We start from the raw sequence: 21,830 nt of genomic DNA on the forward strand, positions 1-21,830 counted from the left end.
ACAACATCTGATTTCCACACATCTAAGACTCCACACTGACCTCCTTTACCTGAAACAAGTCGGGAGGTAAAGCAACACTCTTGCAACACCTAGCCTAGACAGTAGTTGCCCCTAACCCTTCCGACCAAGTCCATGACTTAAAAGGTTATCTCGCTACCCATAATACACAACATTAGACTGGCACACCTCTAAAGCCCCTCATAAGTTTTCCACATCCGCGATACAGTAGATGACTAGGCGATATCCCCACACCACTTGGTGGAATCTGTTGGCATGCCAGACCCTTCCGAGACAATCCTTATCTGACTATGCTTACAATCAACAAGACCTTGACTCCCCTGGCACCCTGATTCCCCCCTACTGAGACCTAGTTGCGAAATATTTCCAGTTAAACCATTGACCATTAAGGTGTCATAACAACCCCTGACCTCTTTCTCCTCAATTACTGTTTACCATATTTTCCTCAGCTGCTGGTTAGATCGGTAGCCATCCTGTAGACACTTACAAGCTCTAACCCCCCTTGAAATAAAAGTTTACAAAGTAAACACCAGAACGCAGATTCTATAATCCCTTTTCGCCTATTAGAGCGAATCGCCTTTTCCTTCCTCTTTACCACTTCCAGCATTCAAGTACACAGGTCTAGACGACGGAGCTGGGCTAATCTAAGCGGGTTCCCTCTAGGACCCAGCATTTCTTGCGGTATCTCCCTTGAGCTTATCCACTAGCCTATTGCCCATAGGCATCGCCTCTCCTTATCCAGTTACCCTCTTGTTACCCCCCTTTGTGTTGTTGATATATTTTTTTATTTTATTTTTTCTCTCTCTTCTCTCTCCCTCTCTCCCCTTCTCATCCACCCCTATATCTCAATATGACTCAACCAGCTGAGCTGAAATTCCTTACACTCAATGTTAAGGGATTAAATTCCCCTAACAAGCGGAACCTTTTGAAAAACTTCCTTAAGTCACATTGCAGTGATGTAGTCTTCCTTCAGGAGCCTCGTTGGGCTTCCTCACAGGTTCCCCATATCAAATTTCCCCAGTTCTCAGATATTTTCCATGCAACCTATAGAGATAAGTCCCGAGGGACCTCTATATTCATCGGGAGACACACCTCCTTTCAACTGATCCAACAAATTTGTGACGAAGAGGGACAGTTTCTTATCCTGGTTTGTAAATTGAATAACCAACTATACACGTTAGTCAATGTGTATGCCCCAAATCAGAGGCAGGTTGGGTTTCTAAAAAAACTCTTGACTTCTGTAGACAGACTGAAACAGGGGACCCTCATAATTGGAGGGGATTTCAATCTGGTATGGGATCCATATATGGATAAGAAAATACCAGCACATAAAACCCTGGACTCCTACTCCCTGTCGGCGGCCCCTAAATTCCGAAATGCAATATCCCAGTATTCTTTATACGACGTGTGGAGGGCATGTCGTCTCGATACGAGGGACTACACTTATTTCTCAGCCTCACATAGGTCCTATTCTCGTCTCGACTATTTCTTTGTGGACTCCTGGACGATGAACTTGGTAAAGTCCTTTAGGGGGCCTTTGTCACCTGTAAAGGTTGTGATGAATGTCATCCTTTTATCCTCCTTTTTGGGTACCAAATCCCTGGTCTTGCAGACCTGAGCCCGCTGTTCATTCAGTAGTTTGTCAGGATAACTCCTAAATTCAAAACGTTGCACCATCTCAGTGAGTTGTTCTTCTCTTTTGTCAATTTCAGAGTTATTCCTCACCACTCTAAGCAATTGAGATTTAGGCAATGCTTTCTTTAATGTGGGGGGATGGCAACTGGTGTAATGTAGTAAGGAGTTTCTATCGGTCTCCTTTCTATACAAAGTTGACTGAATCCTACCGTTGCTTATGTATAGCCTGACATCTAAAAAGTCAATTTGTGTTTTGCTTGATGTCATTTTAAACTTCAGAGCCATACTAGCCCCATTAAGCTCTTGGAACCAATTATCTAGGCTAGCTGACGTTCCAGACCTCAAGTACACAATTATAGACCATGTGCCACCGTTGTCAAGAGGAGGTGATAGGAATCGACTGCTTCTCCAAAAAGAAGCAAAATGGACATTTGAATTGAACACTCTTGTGCCTTATGGGCTTAATACACAGCTAGATTGGCAGGTGTTCCTATGATCCCTGTCCATTGGCTGATATTTGCTTTGGAATATGGGGTTCATCCATATTTACGTGGGAGTCCATGATCATTCCTATTACTGTATACTTCTTTATGAGAGCCATGTTCCATTCGAATAACTGTAATATTGCTAGCTTGTTTAGCCAATTCCTTTCTGTTCATCCTAGTATGTGACTCCACTTTTCAGTCTTTCTTTATTTGTTGTACCGAAGTTTTTGGTATCCTTCCAATTGTTTGGTAGCCTTTCTGTTTTGTGGAGTCACATAGTTGGATATGCAGTGTTATTTTGCTTGTTATTTTGCTTACTTTTGGTATTTGATGACTTGCTATATATGGCGTCTAGTGTTTACTGGTTGCTATGGCAACCGTATGTGCATTACATTATGGCGATATAACATATTTCCCATTTTTTGTCAGTATGTTGCCTTATACCTATTATGTATGCTTAGCGCTTGGTTTATGCATGTATAATTATTTTTCTTGTTGTTGTTTTTCTCTATCTAGTCCTCACACGTTGCCGCGGGCGATGACGTCACTCGCTAGGGGCGGCGCATCTACCACGGAGAGCGTGGCGCACTTTTCTCTGGTGGCGGTTCATAACACAGCTGGGTGGTAAGTTTTTGGTAACCTTGTAAGTTTGAGGACGGGCAGTTTATTGCCCGAAAACGTTCACTAATTAAAGGTGAAACTATTTGAAAGACTTCTGGAGTGCTTCTTGTCTTCTGCTATAATTTGATTTTTGCTAGCACCCGAAGCTGTTGCCTTTTCAGAATCTGGAGTGCACTTTGCTTGTTTATGTTTTTATATATATATATATATATATATACATATAATCTTAACTCTAGATTGTGATTCAAGTGATAGGTTAACCAAGACTTTAGACTCGGACCTTGGACGCAACCCAACCCAAAGTCCTAAGCTTAACGATGGGTTGACGACCCGCGGCACTTTCGGTGGCCATAATTTTAATATATGTTCTTCATTTAAAGATCTCTGAGGTTCTGGTCTTAAGCTATTAAGCTATAATATCTTGATGCTGGTATATTTCTATGTATTGTAACTGTATATAGTTTCTTTTTTTTTAACTGTTTGTGATATGCTATTTATATTTGAATAAAACCTTTAAAAGGAAAAAAAAAAAGGGGGGCATTCTATGCAGCCCAGACTTAATGTTTAATCAGTTTTGGTGTTACTGTGTTTTGGGCTATATAAATGCTCTCTGCTGCCCTCTGCCAGTTTATAAAATTGTGCATGGCAGAATGGGATGAGAAAGGAAGCAGATCAGAGTAGTACTATGACAATAGAAAAAGAGGGCTAAGTGTTAATGGATAAGAGTATAGAGGTAGGTAATGTGCCATTGCAGTGCAGTATGACGTATTTTTAGCAGGATAAAACCTTGCTTCAGTAAACAACCTGATATAAACTGTGTATTCATAAGCAAGTTTGACCAAATGGACAATGCAGAATTGAATTTAGGAGTTACCTATTCACATAGCACTGAGATCAAAATATTTTGCATAATTCACAATTAATACAGTAACAGAGTTAAAACAGCTATAATTTTATCCTCAAATCCAGCAAACTCACTTTACAGCAAAGTACTACAGCAGTGTATTGTAAGTCAGATACTCCTGTGTGTTTATTTAGCTCACATCAGACAAACTCACTTTACAGCACAGTATTACAGCAGTATATTGTAAGTCAGATACTCCTGAGTGTGTGTATTTAGCTCACATCAGATAAATTCACTTTACAGCACAGTATGACAGCAGTGTATTGTAAGTCAGATACTCATGTGTGTGTTTATTTAGCTCACATCAGACAAACTCACTTTACAGCACAGTATTACAGCAGTGTATTGTAAGTCAGATACTCCTGTGTGTTTATTTAGCTCACATCAGACAAACTCACTTTACAGCACAGTATTACAGCAGTATATTGTAAGTCAGATACTCCTGAGTGTGTGTATTTAGCTCACATCAGATAAATTCACTTTACAGCACAGTATGACAGCAGTGTATTGTAAGTCAGATACTCCTGAGTGTGTTTATTTAGCTCACATCAGACAAATTCACTTTACAGCACAGTATTACAGCTGTATATTGTAAGTCAGATACTCCCGTGTGTATTTAGCTCAAATCAGACAAATTCACTTTACAGCACAGTATTACAGCAGCGTATTGTAAGTCAGATATTCCTGCGTGTTTATTTTGCTCACATCAGACAAATTCACTTTACAGCACAGTATTACAGCAGTATATTGTAAGTCAGATACTCCTGAGTGTGTGTATTTAGCTCACATCAGATAAATTCACTTTACAGCACAGTATTACAGCAGTATATTGTAAGTCAGATACTCCTGAGTGTTTATTTAGCTCACATCAGACAAACTCACTTTACAGCACACTATTAGAGCAGTATATTGTAAGTCAGATACTGCTGGGTGTTTATTTAGCTCACATCAGACAAACTCACTTTACAACACAGTATTACAGCAGTATATTGTAAGTCAGATACTGCTGGGTGTTTATTTAGCTCACATCAGACAAATTCACTTTACAGCACAGTATAACAGCAGTGTATTGTAAGTCAGATACTCCTGAGTGTGTTTATTTAGCTCACATCAGACAAACTCACTTTACAGCACAGTATTACAGCAGTATATTGTAAGTCAGATATTCCTGCATGTTTATTTTGCTCACATCAGACAAATTCACTTTACAGCACAGTATTACAGCAGTATATTGTAAGTCAGATATTTATGTGTGTATATTTTGCTCACATCAGACAAATTCACTTTACAGCACTGTATTACAGCATTATATTGTAAGTCAGATACTGCTGGGTGTTTATTTAGCTCACATCAGACAAATTCACTTTACAGCACAGTATAACAGCAGTATATTGTAAGTCAGATACTCCTGAGTGTTTATATTTAGCTCACATCAGACAAATTCACTTTACAGCACAGTATTACAGCAGTATATTTTAAGTCAGATACTTCTGGGTGTGTTTATATTTAGCTCACATCAGATAAATTCACTTTACAGCACAGTATTACAGCAGTGTATTTTAAGTCAGATAATACTGTGTGTTTATATTTAGCTTACATCAGACAAATTCACTTTACAGCACAGTATTACAGCTGTATATTGTAAGTCAGGTGTGTTTATTTAGCTCACATCAGACCAATTCAATTTACAGCACAGTATTACAGCAGTATATTGTAAGTCAGGTGTGTTTATTTAGCTCACATCAGACAAATTCACTTTAAAGCACAGTATTACAGCAGTATATTTTAAGTCAGATATTATTGTGTGTTTATATTTAGCTTACTTGAAAGAAGAACAGCGATCCGACACTCCAATTAGTTAAACAAAATCCTTTATTGGTGCATATGTTAGAAAAAACCCACTCAGGAACACAGCAAATCCTAGATAGATGTCACGGGGCGCAGCACTGACAGGCTTACGCGTTTCGGATGTGTATCCGTAGTCACAGTCATTGTTGGAGCGGGGTGAGTTCATTTATGCTTACTGTTACAACCTGCAATTTGTTTATGGACACCTAGTGCATTAAATATTGCACAGCTTTTATCTTTAACTTTTTCTATGTTACTGAGTTTCTGTGTTCTATAATTGGTATATTTAGCTTACATCAGACAAATTCACTTTACAGCACAGTATTACAGCTGTATATTGTAAGTCAGGTATGTTTATTTAGCTCACATCAGGCAAATTCACTTTACAGCACAGTATTAAAGCAGTATATTTTCAGTCAGGTGTGTTTATTTAGCTCACATCAGACAAATTTACTTTACAGCACAGTATTACAGCAGTATATTTTAAGTCAAATACTACTGTATGTTTATATTTAGCTTACATCAGACAAATTCACTTTACAGAACAGTATTACAGCAGTATATTATAAGTCAGGTGTGCTTATTTAGCTCACATCAGACAAATGCACTTTACAGCACAGTATTACAGCAGTATATTGTAAGTCAGATACTCCTGAGTGTGTTTATTTAGCTCACATCAGACAAACTCACTTTACAGCACAGTATTACAGCTGTATATTGTAAGTCAGATACTCCTGTGTGTATTTAGCTCATATCAGCATGGCCGTCTTTAATATTGACTGGACCCTGGGCAATTTTCTTGGGCCCCCCACCCCCATGCAATTGCGCTCTCCACCCCAACATCCCAAAGAACAACTAAATCAATTTATTTTATATATATATTTTTTTTTAATTATTAGCCCAGCAGTGGATCATCCACTGCTGGGCTAATCATTAAAAAAATTGCAATATGTGAAATTGGGCCTAAGAAGTACTAATAAGTAAATAAATATATAAATTCCTCCACTGTGGAGTAATTTAACATGCTTTTAAATGTGATTCTGGTGTGAGCTTAGCTGGTTAAAGAGATTTAGGGCAGCCAACAGGAGCAAAGCAAGGTAAAGACTGAGGAGGAAGCATGGAGGTGCAGACAAATATAAGTTTACTGACTGGAACAGCAGAACTACTATGGGAATCTGTAAAATCTGAGACAGAGAGAAAAAAAACTATAAAAATAAACCTTACCTTAATGTGTGAAGTATCAGCATGACACTATACATCAGCAACAGCAGCACATGTCACTTCTTTGCTCGGAACAAGTTCCCTCTCAACCTGCACTAGACAATGCTGCATGGGGGAGGGACATGTGTACACTCACTTATTCTTCCCACTGACACCTTTCTACAAAGCACTGTTCCCCTAACAAACTTCAGTTAGTTGATCTTAGAGCCAAAGCAGAAAGAGCAGGGCTAAGGGGACCAGCAGACTGGATGCTGTCTGCCGAAGGCTGCATGGATACAGATGAGTCACACAGCCTCAAGACTGAAGAGAGCCGTGTGTGCAGCTGCACAGATGCTGAAATCCTCACGTGCCTGCCACTCCAGCTTTCTGCTGCATGTGCCTATAGTCAGCCCTACCCAGAAACAATCCCCACCACCAGAGCAGTTACCTGGTAACAGTGGTAACCCTAGCACTACCTTTTCTGATGCAGTGGGATTGGCTGGATGCCAAGTTAGGGCTTAGCATCCAGTGCTGCACAGTGCACATCTTAAACAGCACATGGCACTAGCTTGGAATGTCACATGACACCGGCACGGTCTGCACAGTTTCTCACAAATAAATATAAGCAGAGAACTTTTGACTGTGACAATATTAGGACTGACTGTGTGTGTCCCCCATGTCACATGACATCAGCAGTCTGGCATGAACTAAAAAAAAAAAATTTAGGACTCTTGGGCCCCTCAACAAAGACTGGGCCCTAGGCAGCTGCCCCTTTTGCCCTGTGTTAAAGACGGCCCTGCACATCAGACAAACTCATTTTACAGCACAGTATTAAAGCAGTATATTGTAAGTCACATACTGCTGGGTGTTTATTTAGCTCACATCCAACAAATTCACTTTACAGCACAGTATGACAGCAGTATATTGTAAGTCAGATACTCCTGAGTGTGTGTACTTAGCTCACATCAGACAAATTCACTTTACAGCACAGTATGACAGCAGTATATTGTAAGTCAAGTGTGCTTATTTAGCTCACATCAGGCAAATTCACTTTACAGCACAGTATTACAGCTGTATATTGTAGGTTAGATACTCCTGAGTGTTTATATTTAGCTCACATCAGACAAACTCACTTTACAGCACAGTATTACAGCTGTATATTGTAAGTCAGATACTCCTGAGTGTTTATATTTAGCTCACATCAGACAAACTCACTTTACAGCACAGTATTGCAACAGTATATTGTAAGTCAGATACTCCTGAGTGTTTATTTAGCTCACATCAGACAAACTCACTTTACAGCACAGTATTACAGCTGTATATTGTAGGTTAGATACTACTGATTGTGTTTATTTAGCTCACATAAGACACATTCACTTTACAGCACACTATTACAACAGTGTGTGTATCTGGATAACTGAGAATCACCCACTCTGGCTCTAGAGAGAGTAAAGAAGATGTAATCCTAATGCTGACAAGCAGATATCACCACTAACATATTGTACTCTGTAAGGAATCCTACTAAAACAATGGGTCTCATGTTTTTTCTATACATGCCTATGGCAACCAAGCGGCTTCATTTGTGTATGAGGATTTAACAACTGAAAATTCTATAAACCTATCAGTTATCATTTTTAGAACTTTAGTCCATTCTCTGCATGACCTTATGCTAAGGGAAGTGATACTGTGCTACCCCAACGACTAACATAAGAATTAGTGGAACAAATGAAAGAGAGTCTGGGAAACAAACTGTCAGTTAAGGTTGTATCCTTGTTAACATTTATCATTTTCCTAATTCATTGTTTTGCTTTCTATGAATATATGTCCTGTTAAAATAAAAATGGATATCAGTGACTAATATGTCCAGAGTTGCAGAGATGGAAAAACAATCAGTAATGGCCGGAATAAAAATGTATAGGAAACTTATTACACTCAATATATATTTTTTAAATAATGACTAATTATGAACAAACTATATATGATGTTTCTACACCATGTGCCTGTTAAACTAGAATCTCACACTTTTGCTATAGCTATGCTGATTTACTTTATCAGTGGTCTTTCAGAAGGTGAGTTTCAGAGGTTTGACATAAAATCACTCATTGTTCAATGAGAAAATAAAATCAGTATGATGCAACATTCATTTTAATATTTATACATGATCTAAGAAATAAGTGGCTTCTCACACAGCCAGTAGGTGCCCTCACAGAGCTATTAATCGCAGCCAGTTCAATTCGTCAAGAGCTGAGCGTCAGAACAGCGTCTTTATATTTGAACTATAGAGACAAAATGCATCGGATTAGTTTGTCTGTGCCTTTATTCCATGCTGAAAGTCCCTGATAGTTTATTCCGTGGCCTAATGCATCTTTTTGGGGTGACTTAGTTAAATTATATACTAATGTGAAGTGGAGGGTCCTTAATGCACTTCTTTTATCTTTATATTCTTTGTGTACTTCTGTCACAAGCCTGTGTTTGTGCGTTGGGCACAGATAATGAGTTTAAGGAACTGTGTGGAGTGATGTAGAGACTCTGCAGAGGTTTATTGGATGCAGGAGTATTAGGGAGAAGTTATATGTATTTAAAGGAATGAGCTATTTATAACGAATAGCAAGGCTAAAGGGCAACAGTGCAATCCAACATTGCTTGTAATGTGGCCCCCAATTCCCTATCCAGAAAAAGCAGGGTGGGGGCCCACAATAAGAGATTGTAAGGATGAGCAGCTGTATGTCGGCTGAAATGGTGAATGTTGAATATTAAAACAATTCAATAAATGTTGAACTTTTAAACTTTAAATCTTGTACGGACTGTTACTCTGCCAATATTGCATTGTGAATAGAGATTGTAAGTAGCAATAAAGAGAGTTTATATGAACCTGTAGCAGTTCTAAGGAGGTTTATATGAATCAGGATTGTTTAATTGGAATGTAAAATGATTTGTGAGGTGATATGGAGCAATAAGAGTTTAATAAAGGAAGGTATGTATGGGAATGGTGCTATAAGGATGCTCAGCTTTTCCAATGAGGGGGACAATAGGAATGTTTTTCATCCAGAGTGAAGCAACTAATGGAAAAATGATGCTGTTTAATAAACCTTTGTATGATATTATGTCACGTGCATAAAAAGCAAGAAACATTGCATGAGTGACCATGGTATGTAGCACCAATGGAGACAACAGCAGGTCCCAGATAAATGTGTCAATATAACTTTACAGAACCATGTGGTGTACAGGGGATATAGAGAAGTGAGAACCAGATAACATCACTGAAGGGCTTTCAGAAGACATAGGCAGAGTTAGCGGAGCTCACAATAACAAATTAATAATAGTAATTGCTAAAACTGCACAAAAATGACAAAACACTTTATATATCTGCTATTTATGTTTTCATCTGTGGGACTGGCCTGCCTTGTGTGTAAGTGATGTACGATTTAAATACATTGGTGTTCCTGCCCATAGTAGCACATCAAGCGAAGTGATTGCTTACAGTACCGTAAAACATCTGCAGCAGAACAGGCATCTAAAAATTCATTTTTTTAACAAATGGAACAGAAAATGTGATCTGTTTTATGCAGGATTATAAAATGGTGTACAAGTTACTGCAACACCGTGTGTAGGTTTACATGTGCAATTTATCAAATACAGTCACCCACATGTGACAATTATCTGTATAGTCACATTATACACAACAGCCATTCACACATTTCTATTGTTTTACTGATATTCCTTGCAGCATCACAGCTATAAGAAATGATCCCACCCCTTAGTGATTTAAATACATTTTAATTTGGAAAGAATAATTCTGCAAGCTACAATGGGTTACATTTTTGGCAACCTGTTTAAGCAGAGCTCGTAAAAAAAATGTTTTCTATTGTGAGAACAATGTTATGGTACTAGGCACTGCTAAAAAGTATGCTCAGACACATGTAACTAGCTTCTCTAATGACACTCTGACCCCTAGTGTTATGTATTTGTTCCGATCACCTCTACCTCTCCCCAGCTGTAAAAGATTGTTCTTGTTCTGTGCAATGTATCTCTCTCTCTCTCTCTCTCTCTCTCTCTCTCTCTCTCTCTCTCTCTCTCTCTCTCTCTCTCTCTCTCTCTCTCTCTCTCTCTCTCTCTCTCTCTCTCTCTCTCTCTCTCTCTCTCTCTCTCTCTCTCTCTCTCTCTCTCTCTCTCTCTCTATATATATATATATATATATATATATATATATATATATATATATATATATATATATATATGTGTGTAAAAATGTGTGTATTTGTATGTATATGTGTGTGAATATATATATATATGTGTGTGTGTGTGTAAAAATATGTGTGTATTTGTATGTATATGTGTGTGAATATATATATATATATATATATATATATATATATGTGTGTGTGTGTGTGTGTATGTATATTTATGTATATGTGTGTGAAAAAATGTGTGTATTTGTATGTATATGTGTGTGAATATATATATATATATATATGTGTGTGTGTGTAAAAAATATGTGTGTATTTGTATGTATATGTGTGTGAATATATATATATATATATATATATATATATATATGTGTGTGTGTGTGTGTATGTATATTTATGTATATGTGTGTGAAAAAATGTGTGTATTTGTATGTATATGTGTGTGAATATATATATATATATATATATATATATATATATATATATATGTGTGTGTGTGTGTGTAAAAATATGTGTGTATTTGTATGTATATGTGTGTGAATATATATATATATATATATATATATGTGTGTGTGTGTATGTATATTTATGTATATGTGTGTGGAAAAAATAAATAAATATATATATATATATATATATATATATTCACAGAGAGAGGGATAGAGTTACACACACACACATATATATATATACATACACACACACATACATACACACATCTATATGCATTTCTTCTTGTTTCGTTTGTATACATAGATTAAGGCTCTTATTCTGTTCAATAGAAGTTCATTTACAAATATGGAAATACATGTTTTATAAGTATTAGAATTAGTTAATTGTTAGAAGTTTGTTCTCTCCAGCTACCTAAGACAGAGAGAGATAGCTAGGCTAATATATTGCTGCTGGGAGGATCAGGGGGAGGAGAGTGGGCAGGCTCTTGTAAAACGAAGCAGAGTGGTTTACCATTGACATTCAGGCAAAGTCCAGACTTCTCGCCACCACAATCATTCTACTGATTAGGTACTGGGAGACCAAACATGCTCACTACAGATCCTTAGAAACTTGGATTGAACATTGTGTGTGAGCTGCTGCAGAGAGTCCCTGTCTTGTGAATACAGTCTGGCAATAAGAATTCTTCCAGCCTGCTGGGAAACAATATTTGTATCAAGCATAACCTATTTATACCATTTGTCTTGCGCTGGGGCACAGATTTCTCACAGCCTGGAGGAGCTAGCGAAGAGGCACAAGATGGATTGAAAGTAGCTGAAACTTTTGATGGTGATTTTGCCCAGCTCTGGGTATTCTGCAGTCCTGGAGTTTCTGGGATTTGTGCTCCTTTAAGAAGAGGATTGTCTGTATGGTTTTTCTTTTTGCGGTTTTTGGCGTGTGCCTGACCCCAGGAGAGGGGCTTTCAATATAAAACAAGGGTTAGATCCACCTGGGGGATTTGCTTAATTGTTTCATCTTTATATTGGAGTATATTACTGTGGGATATTTTTTAGGAATCATGAACTTTCTGGTGACTTTGATCAACTGGAGCTTGGCAATGTTGGTGTATGTGCACAATGCCCAGGTAAGAGCTATGAGGCACTCATACTTACCTGCAAGGGGACTCCAACAGGGAGCTCCAGTACTCATCAGAGCAGGGGGTGTGTTGAGAGAACACAGACAGAATAGGCTGTTAGACAAGGGGCAGACCCGTCAGTAATGTCTGAAATAGTAAAAACAATTACAACAAAAATGTCTGTAAGTTACCATTTGACTTATTAGGTTAATTAACTACAAAGTGTATACTATACAAACAAACACTTGTTATGGGTAAACGTACATATATAATTACAACATATATTATTGATATAATATTTGTTCTCAGTTGTGTAAAAAAAGGCATAAAACTGTGTGATTGGGAGCTTTACCCTCTGTCTTCTGCAATGTGCTTAAAGTCTTGGAAGCAGGGTCAGGGTGTTGGGATAATGGGCTTAGGGTGCTGGGATAACTACAGTAGTGAGAGTGTGCTGGCAGTACCCAGCACACTCTCACTACTGTAGTTATCCCAGCACCCTAAGCAAGGGTGCTGTGTACTGGAGCAAGGGTGCTGTGTACTGGAGCTAGAGAGCTGTGTACTGGAGCAAGGGTGCTGTGTACTGGAGCAAGGGTGCTGTGTACTGGAGCAAGGGTGCTGTGTACTGGAGCTAGAGAGCTGTGTACTGGAGCAAGGGTGCTGTGTACTGGAGCTAGAGAGCTGTGTACTGGAGCAAGGGTGCTGTGTACTGGAGCTAGAGAGCTGTGTACTGGAGCAAGGGTGCTGTGTACTGGAGCTAGAGAGCTGTGTACTGGAGCAAGGGTGCTGTGTACTGGAGCTAGAGAGCTGTGTACTGGAGCTAAAGAGCTGGGTACTGGGGCTAGGGTGCTGGGATAATGGAGTTAGGATGCTGTGTACTGGAGCTAGAGAGCTGGGTACTAGAGCTAAGGTACTGGGATAATGAAGCAAGGGTGCTGGATACTGGAGCTAGGGAGCTGGGTACTGGGGCTAGGGTGATGTGCACTGGAGCTAGAGTGATGTGCACTGGAGCTAGGGTGCTGGATACTGGAGCTAGGGTGCTGGATACTGGGGCTAGGGTGATGTGCACTGGATCTAGGGTGATGTGCACTGGAGCTAGGGTGCTGGATACTGGAGCTGGGTACTGGGGCTAGAGAGCTGGGTACTGGGGCTTGGGCACTGAGATAATTAAGCTAGGGAGCTGGGATAATGGAGCTAGGGTGATGTGTACTGGAGCTAGACAGCTGGGTACTGGATCTAGGGTACTGGGGCTAGGGTGCTGGGATAATGGAGCTAGGGTGTTGTGTACTGGAGCTAGAGAGCTGGGTACTGGGGCTTGGGTACTGGGATAATTAAGCTAGGGAGCTGGGATAATGGAGCTAGGGTGCTGTGTACTGGAGCTAGACAGCTGGGTACTGGAGCTAGACAGCTGGTACTGGATCTAGGGTGCTGTGATAATGGAGCTAGGGTGCTGTGTACTGGAGCTAGAGAGCTGGGTACTGGGGCTAGGGTGCTGTATACTTGTGCTAAGGTACTGTGTACTGGAGCTAGGGTGCTGTGTACTGGAGCTTGGGTGCTGGGCACTGGAGCTAGAGAGCTGGGTACTGGGGCTAGGGTGCTGTATACTTGTGCTAAGGTACTGTGTACTGGAGCTAGGGTGCTGTGTACTGGAGCTTGGGTGCTGGGCACTGGAGCTAGAGAGCTGGGTACTGGGGCTAGGGTGCTGTATACTTGTGCTAAGGTACTGTGTACTGGAGCTTGGGTGCTGGGCACTGGAGCTAAGGTGTTGGGTACTGGAGCTTGGGTGCAGGGATACATAATACAGGAGAAGGGAAGAGCGGAATTGGAGGCAGGATACAGGAACACTGAAGTAGGCTGCAGGGGTACTGGAGACTGTGGAGTAGAGGCAGGGTTCAGGGATACTGATGGTAGCTTTCAGGGTGCAGGAGTGTACCTGGATCACACAACTACATTTACAAATTGGCTACACTGTAAGGAATTACATTTCTGTGCCCAGCAGTACCAGTAAGGAACTTGATTCTAAACCAGCTCTCACCTTGTATCCATGTCAGGATCTACCTCCAGTTTTTCTTTAAGTTATTTAATATCTTCAGCCACATAATGTTTCTTAATGATATTTCTTTATAGTGACTCACACCCTATAATCTCAATCTTGTGATCACTTCTCAGTGGCATCTAATTATTATTAATAAAATCTCTCATCCAGGAAAAGCATTTTAACTGGTTTTCATTACTCTTTGAAAGAAATGTCATTTTCTCCTTGATTATCCCAAGACAAAAAGGGAAAACAAGCTTTGAATAACTATTTGCTGGGTTCGATTGCCAACTTATGTGGGATTAGCGCAGCTAAATGAGTTTGTGCTGGGAAAACACAAGCTGAATTATTTTACGTTCTGGCAATGAAAGGGTTGCTTCAGGCTGGTAAAGGCCTGATTCTGTACTGTGGAGAACATGTGAACAGGCAGTTACATCAGAATAAATGTGAGTCCGCCTATCTTCTTAATACTGCTATTCTTAGGCACTATTGATAGGTAACGGAATAACTGGAGATTCTAGGAAGACAGCATATCTCAGAATACGTGAATACGTGTCTTTCTGAACAAGCCAGAGAACAGCCGCCTACCATTAAAATAATCAGAATATCAGCGCCAAAACAAAGACTGCAGTTAGAAAGAATACAGTTATTAGAAGTATAACAAGGCTTTTACAAAATGTTAACTACATCAGATGTGGAGAGAATTTCAATAATTGGCTATTATTAAAAGTAAAAGTTTATGTTCCACTGTAAAAGCCGACAAGAAATACAGATTAAAAAGTTTGTTTTTAACTTGTTGTACCAATAATTCATAACTATCAGGCTATGTGTCGTTGCCTGACCTTGTCCTGCAAGTGAAGCGTCCAGGGAAGGACTTAGGAATGCGCAGTCGGTGTAACTTCTGATCCCTTTTAATCATAGACTAGTAGTGCGTGTCCTTAGCCTGCATCATTTTAATGCATTTCTGAATTCCTTTTCTGTCATTATCTTGTAAATATTGATTTATAAAAGAAACAGATATCACATTTGTGCCCGGGGTGAATTATCTGCCAAGAAATAGATATACAAGTAGCACTACAGTTCCTCTATCAGTAAGTGCTTGGCACTGATTTCTTTTGAAACATGTACCTAAGTTAACCAACACAAAAAGGTGATTTTTGCCACAGGACTACTCAATTGTCACACTGTGATTTATAGGTGGCAGCTCCATGTGATAAATTGTGTCACCTGCCCAGAGCTGGCTACCAGTGAAGGGTGAATATTGTAGGAAAACTCGTGAATGGGCGCCAGTGAATGAACAGCTCTGTGGCTATCATGCAAGCTCTTTCTTTTTCTTATGAACATTTGAAAAAATGTTCTGATCCTCCCAGTTTAGCCCTGGTTGGTGGAAATGAAAGAGGCTGTTAACCTTTTGCTGTAAGGCATTATGAGTCTCATTCTCAAGCTGTAAGCTCAAACACAAATACATGTAAATAAATGTGCGTATATGCTGCTATTTAAATACTATATGTGCCCGTGGTAACAATTGCTTACTGGAGGAAAATAACCAACAGAAAGCCTTTATTTTTATTCTGAGTAACTAATATGGAAGATGCAGGCATGCTTCTCATTCTGAATCATATGACTGATGGCGTGAATATGGTGCTAATAGATGCAGGTTATTAACCTTGGGGGAAATCCAGATCATTTGTGCATTTTTTAAGCAGGGAATGTCTCTGTTTTATTGCCATAGATACAGGGCCAGAAGCGAGCGAGAGGCGTGTGACTGGACTGTTAATGGGTCAGTTCACAGGTTCCCTCTCTTCTCAGGGCAACTTAGCCCCTTATTTTGCTGGCTCCCCTTTTGATTCTGACGACAGATCAGTAGGCCGGGCTTTAGCAAAGCTGCTTCAGACTGCACGTACACTGTTAGCAAATGTGCTCCAGCCTTGAGACAGACTAAAAGCCTTTAAATCTCTTTCATGTGACTGGGACAGAATTTTTTTTTCCTTTTCATATTTCCAGTATCAAGTAGCTGAGACCATAGTGTGTGGCTGCAATATCCTTCATGAAATCACTGCTTCCCCTTTTATAAGAACATATTGCTCCTTTCAGATTTCTCGGCTGTGCTTTCTCTGCTCACTGGCCTCCCAGTAGTTCAGCAAAGGAGCCTCGTGCAGTTTTCACAAGTTGCGCTAATTGTTTTTCTACCATTAATAGCTACACAAAACAGCTAAAGAGGAGGGAGGTTCCGTGAGAGCAGAGCAAAGAAGAAGACATTTAACACTTTATCTCCTGTGTTTGGGCCTAAAAAATCTGCAACCCTATAGGAATAGGCAATGGGAAGAAAAGAAAGCTACTGAATGTGCTCTCATTGTGCGTCAGGGAGTTAATCTATCTACTGAAATAAGATGAAATATTCATAAATGCCCTATGTCTTAAATATTCCTAGACATGATAGCCAGATGTGTTGATTGTAAAATAGCCCAGCATGTTTAAAACTTACAATGATTACAGTTTGCCATAGATTTACTTCTCTAGTAAATGCTCAGTATGACTGATTTATGTGTGAATATCTGAAAAGGCCTAAGCCATCTCTGCTGGGAGGTGCAGATAGGTCATGGATAAGAATACAAACAGGGGGTACGGCTGACACAGCCGATCATAGGGAGAGGCAAGGAATCTGTAAGGTGGAAATATTTAATGTAACTCATGGAGGGGGAGGGAGGCTCATGCAGCCTGTGACCTTGAGACTGCATTAAGGTCATAAATAGAATTCCTCTAGTAACCTGCTATTTTACCTTTAAAGGTTATGTGCAATGTGTCACATGTCACATGTGTATGACTCCAATAAAATTCATAGTTTTTATTTGTCTTTTATGTTTACAGTAGTGCTGTGGTAACAATAGGCCGACCAGCTCTGCATGGCTTTATGAAATATTAAGATATACAGCTTGTAAATTTGTCTCCACTGAAATATGATTCAGGTTCTCTCTCTATAGTATTTAGAATTTGAGTGAAGAGGTTATATTTCAATGTGAGGAAAATAGAAACAAGATGATCAATTATTTACACCTCAAGAAGGAAGAAAAAGTTTGCAGTGACTTAAGGGTTAAAACTTTTTTTTTTTAAACACGAGTTTAAGAACTGACAAGCTGCTGATCTTTTTCTAAATACAAAATCCAACCCTGGTTTTCTAAAGCACTTATTTCCCCAGCAGCATGTATGAAAGCTGATATCTAGTGGCTGTCTGGAAAAGCTGGAATGGATTCTACACATTTTCTATGATAATTTAGCTCACTCTTGTTGTATAATGAATGTGTTTTTCTGACTGTACTACCAATGGTCTATGCAAGAAATGCAGAATGATCTTTTTGTGATTCTCATGCATTGCTGTCCTTTCATGAATCACACTGAGGATTACATGGTTAATAGTGGAGTTTAATGCAATACGGAGAAGGGCAGTGACAAAGGAAAACGGGTGCATAAAGGGCAAATGCAGGGTACATGGGAGAATGGCTACGTACAGCAAAGAATAAAGAAATAAACAAAGGCAGCAATAGGTAGGACCATAGTTACTGTAGAATCAGGAAAATTTAGCAACAGAGGAAAGAAAATCAATAAGTATTTCAATAGACATGTGCGAGGGATCAGTGCCGGGGCAGTGTGGGTCAGACACATAGGCAAGTACCTTGAGAGAGCGGCACAATGGGAGAAAAGCTAATACAATTGATGAAACAATCATTGCGTCTAACAGGATAGTGAGACAAAATGACTGCAAAGAAAGCAGTGCACAGGGAGAGACAGGCTGTCTGCACCTGACCATACACAGCATGCAGCTTGTGCTACAGGGATTTTATGGGGATAGTATTTAGTGGAAGCCTGTTGGTACCTTGTGGTAATGCCATGTGAAATTCAATACCTCTGTATTTTGCAATGTCACCTTTTCATTTTCTTGCCTCTAGGGGTCGCTTTAAATCACCTGTGGATCAGCCCATGTTGGTGCCAGCAGTCATGGCTACTGGTCCTTCTAACAGACATGTGCTGTCATGTTTCTCTTGTGTTTATAAAGTACAGTTTCCATTCCACTAGAGAAGCATTATTTACTCCAGTGGCAGTGTATTGTTACCGTTCTAAAAATCGCTTAACCCCTTGTTGCTAGAATGATACAACATGCTACTTTGAAAGGGTAAAAAATATATAGATCTATTTAAACGACTCCACCAAGGTTGCAAAAGCTTCCAGTACATTTCTGGTAGTATGTTACCAAAGGGTCAGATGGCAGTGTGCACTGTACTTCTTGTATCAGCAAGACTGTGCAGCTTTATAGGAAGGGAAAGGTCACATGAAATAGCAAAGGCACAGTCAAGGGGAGCAATGCTGGATGTTTGTGTACTGTCCCAGTGGCCTCGGTTCCTGGGGCCAGCTGTCTAGTACAGATGTCTGGCATATACTAAAATTAGATGCACTGCACAGCACCACCTTTGGGGAGACCTGCTCAGACCATTCTGGGAGATACAAGGGAGGAATTCCTGAGCTGACAGTTTTCAGAAAGACAGTAGCACAGATATCCTGTAATGAATTCTCCCAAGAACAAACCCGTACTACTGGAAAAGTTAGCCATCTAACACCTGATAATGATCCAAAGTTCCTATTATCTTACTACAGGAGGCTTTAGAGAATTTAAGGTCTGAGTGTGATGGAATTGACTTTTTCCTTTAACATTGAACTTATATATATATATATATATATATATATACACCCACAAATACAGATATATATATATATATATATACAGTTGCAAGAAAAAGTATGTGAACCCTTTGGAATGATATGGATTTCTGCACAAATTGGTCATAAAATGTGATCTGATCATCATCTAAGTCACAACAATAGACAATCACAGTCTGCTTAAACTAATAACACACAAAGAATGAAATGCTGCCATGTTTTTATTGAACACACCATGTAAACATTCACAGTGCAGGTGGAAAAGTATGTGAACCCCTAGACTAATGACATCTCCAAGAGCTAATTGGAGTGAGATGTCAGCCAACTGGAGTCCAATCAATGAGATGAGATTGGAGGTGTTGGTTACAGCTGCCCTATAAAAAACACACACCAGTTCTGGGTTTGCTTTTCACAAGAAGCATTGCCTGATGTGAATGATGAGTTGCACCAAAGAGCTCTCAGAAGACCTATGATTAAGAATTGTTGACTTGCATAAAGCTGGAAAGGGTTATAAAAGTATCTCCAAAAGCCTTGCTTTTCATCAGTTCACAGTAAGACAAATTGTCTATAAATGGAGAAAGTTCAGCACTGCTGCTACTCTCCCTAGAAGTGGCCGTCCTGTAAAGATGACTGCAAGAGCACAGCGCAGACTGCTCAATGAGGTGAAGAAGAATCCTAGAGTGTCAGCTAAAGACTTACAAAAGTCACTGGCAAATGCTAACATCCCTGTTAGCGAATCTACAATACGTAAAACGCTAAACAAGAATGGATTTCATGGGAGGATACCACAGAGGAAGCCACTGCTGTCCAAACAAAACATTGCTGCACGTTTACAGTTTGTACAAGAGCACCTGGATGTTCCACAGCAGTACTGGCAAAATATTCTGTGGACAGATAAAACCAAAGTTGAGTTGTTTGGAAGAAACACACAACACTATGTGTGGCGAAAAAGAGGCACAGCACACTAACATCAAAACCTCATACCAACTGTGAAGTATGGTGGTGGGGGCATAATGGTTTGGGGCTGCTTTGCTGCGTCATGGCCTGGACGGATTGCTATCATCGAAGGAAAAATGAATTCCCAAGTTTATCAAGACGTTTTGCAGGAGAACCTAAGGCCATCTGTCTACCAGCTGAAGCTCAACAGAGGATGGGTGTTGCAACAGGACAATGACCCAAAGCATAGAAGTAAATCAACAACAGAATGGCTTAAACAGAAGAAAATACGCCTTCTGAAGTGGCCTAGTCAGAGTCCTGACCTCAACCCGATTGAGATGCTGTGGCATGACCTCAAGAAAGCGATTCACACCAGACATCCCAAGAATATTGCTGAACTGAAACAGTTCTGTAAAGAGGAATGGTCAAGAATTACTCCTGATCGTTGTGCACGTCTGATCTGCAACTACAGGAAACGTTTGGTTGAAGTTATTGCTGCCAAAGGAGGTTCAACCAGTTATTAAATCCTAGGGTTCACATACTTTTTCCACCTGCACTGTGAATGTTTACATGGTGTGTTCAATAAAAACATGGCAACATTTCATTCTTTGTGTGTTATTAGTTTAAGCAGACTGTGATTGTCTATTGTTGTGACTTAGATGATGATCAGATCACATTTTATGACCAATTTGTGCAGAAATCCATATCATTCCAAAGGGTTCACATACTTTTTCTTGCAACTGTATATATATATATATATATATATATATATATATATATATACACACACTCACACAAATACATACATATATATATATATACACACACACTCACACAAATACATATATATATATATATATATATATATATATACACACACATATACATACACACACAAACACAACTCATGGTTATTGACCTTAGCAGTGTTGACATTTTGACATTAAGCTTGGCACACTCCCCAGTTTCTTGATCTTTGGTTTTACTGCAACTTTGAAATGTTACTTAGTGTTCCTACTAACTCCTGTGCTCTGGTGTCTGCAATACATAGGGGCCAATTTATCCCATGTCTGGCGGACATGATCTGCTGTAGCGAATCATGTCCGCCTGACTTCGATAAATGCTGACATCATACGCTGTTGGCATTTATCATTGCACAAGCAGTTCTGGTGAACTGCTTGTGCAATGCCGCCCACTGCAGATTTGGGGCCAATCAGCCGCTAGCAGGGGTGTCAATCAACTCGATCGTATGAGATCGGGCGGATTGATATCCGCTGCGTCAGAGGAGGCGTACAAGTTAAGGAGCAGCGTTCTTAAGACCACTGCTTCTTAACTCCTGTTTCCAGCGGAAACAGGGATATACGGACCCATTCGGGCCGTGATAAATCAGCCCTATAGCGTAGTGTGAATATACATTAATGTAGAAGGTGTTTGTAGAGGGCACAACAACTGTTATTGAGGAGCAAGTTTTTAAAATAGGTTTTTAAAATAGGTTGGCAGTTTAGTAAATACTCCATGGGACCGTTTTTATTGTTGTGACTGGCCATGTGCCGAATAATATTCACATTGTGTTACTAAGCAGCTCTTACAATGGACGTTCTTTGGTACAAAGTCATCTTAGTACTAAGCTATAATTGTTTTGTTGTACTCCCCCATTGTTTATAGCGCTGCGGAATCTGTTGGCGCTCTA

At 39.7% G+C, this 21,830-nt stretch overlaps 1 protein-coding gene across 6 annotated transcripts in view; it reads left to right on the forward strand.

Moving 5' to 3' along the window:
- Nucleotides 1-11,879: 11,879 nt before the first annotated feature.
- Nucleotides 11,880-21,830, forward strand: part of VEGFA (vascular endothelial growth factor A) — a 64,179-nt gene continuing 54,228 nt past the window's right edge. For all 6 annotated transcript variants that reach the window (XM_053712721.1, XM_053712723.1, XM_053712722.1 and 3 more), the window contains exon 1: nt 11,880-12,471. In XM_053712721.1, coding sequence (XP_053568696.1) covers nt 12,406-12,471 — 66 coding nt within the window. In that variant the 5' untranslated portion in view covers nt 11,880-12,405. The remainder of the gene's footprint in view (nt 12,472-21,830) is intronic.

Source organism: Bombina bombina, chromosome 4 (genome assembly GCF_027579735.1).
Source record: "Bombina bombina isolate aBomBom1 chromosome 4, aBomBom1.pri, whole genome shotgun sequence".
NCBI lineage: Eukaryota > Metazoa > Chordata > Amphibia > Anura > Bombinatoridae > Bombina > Bombina bombina.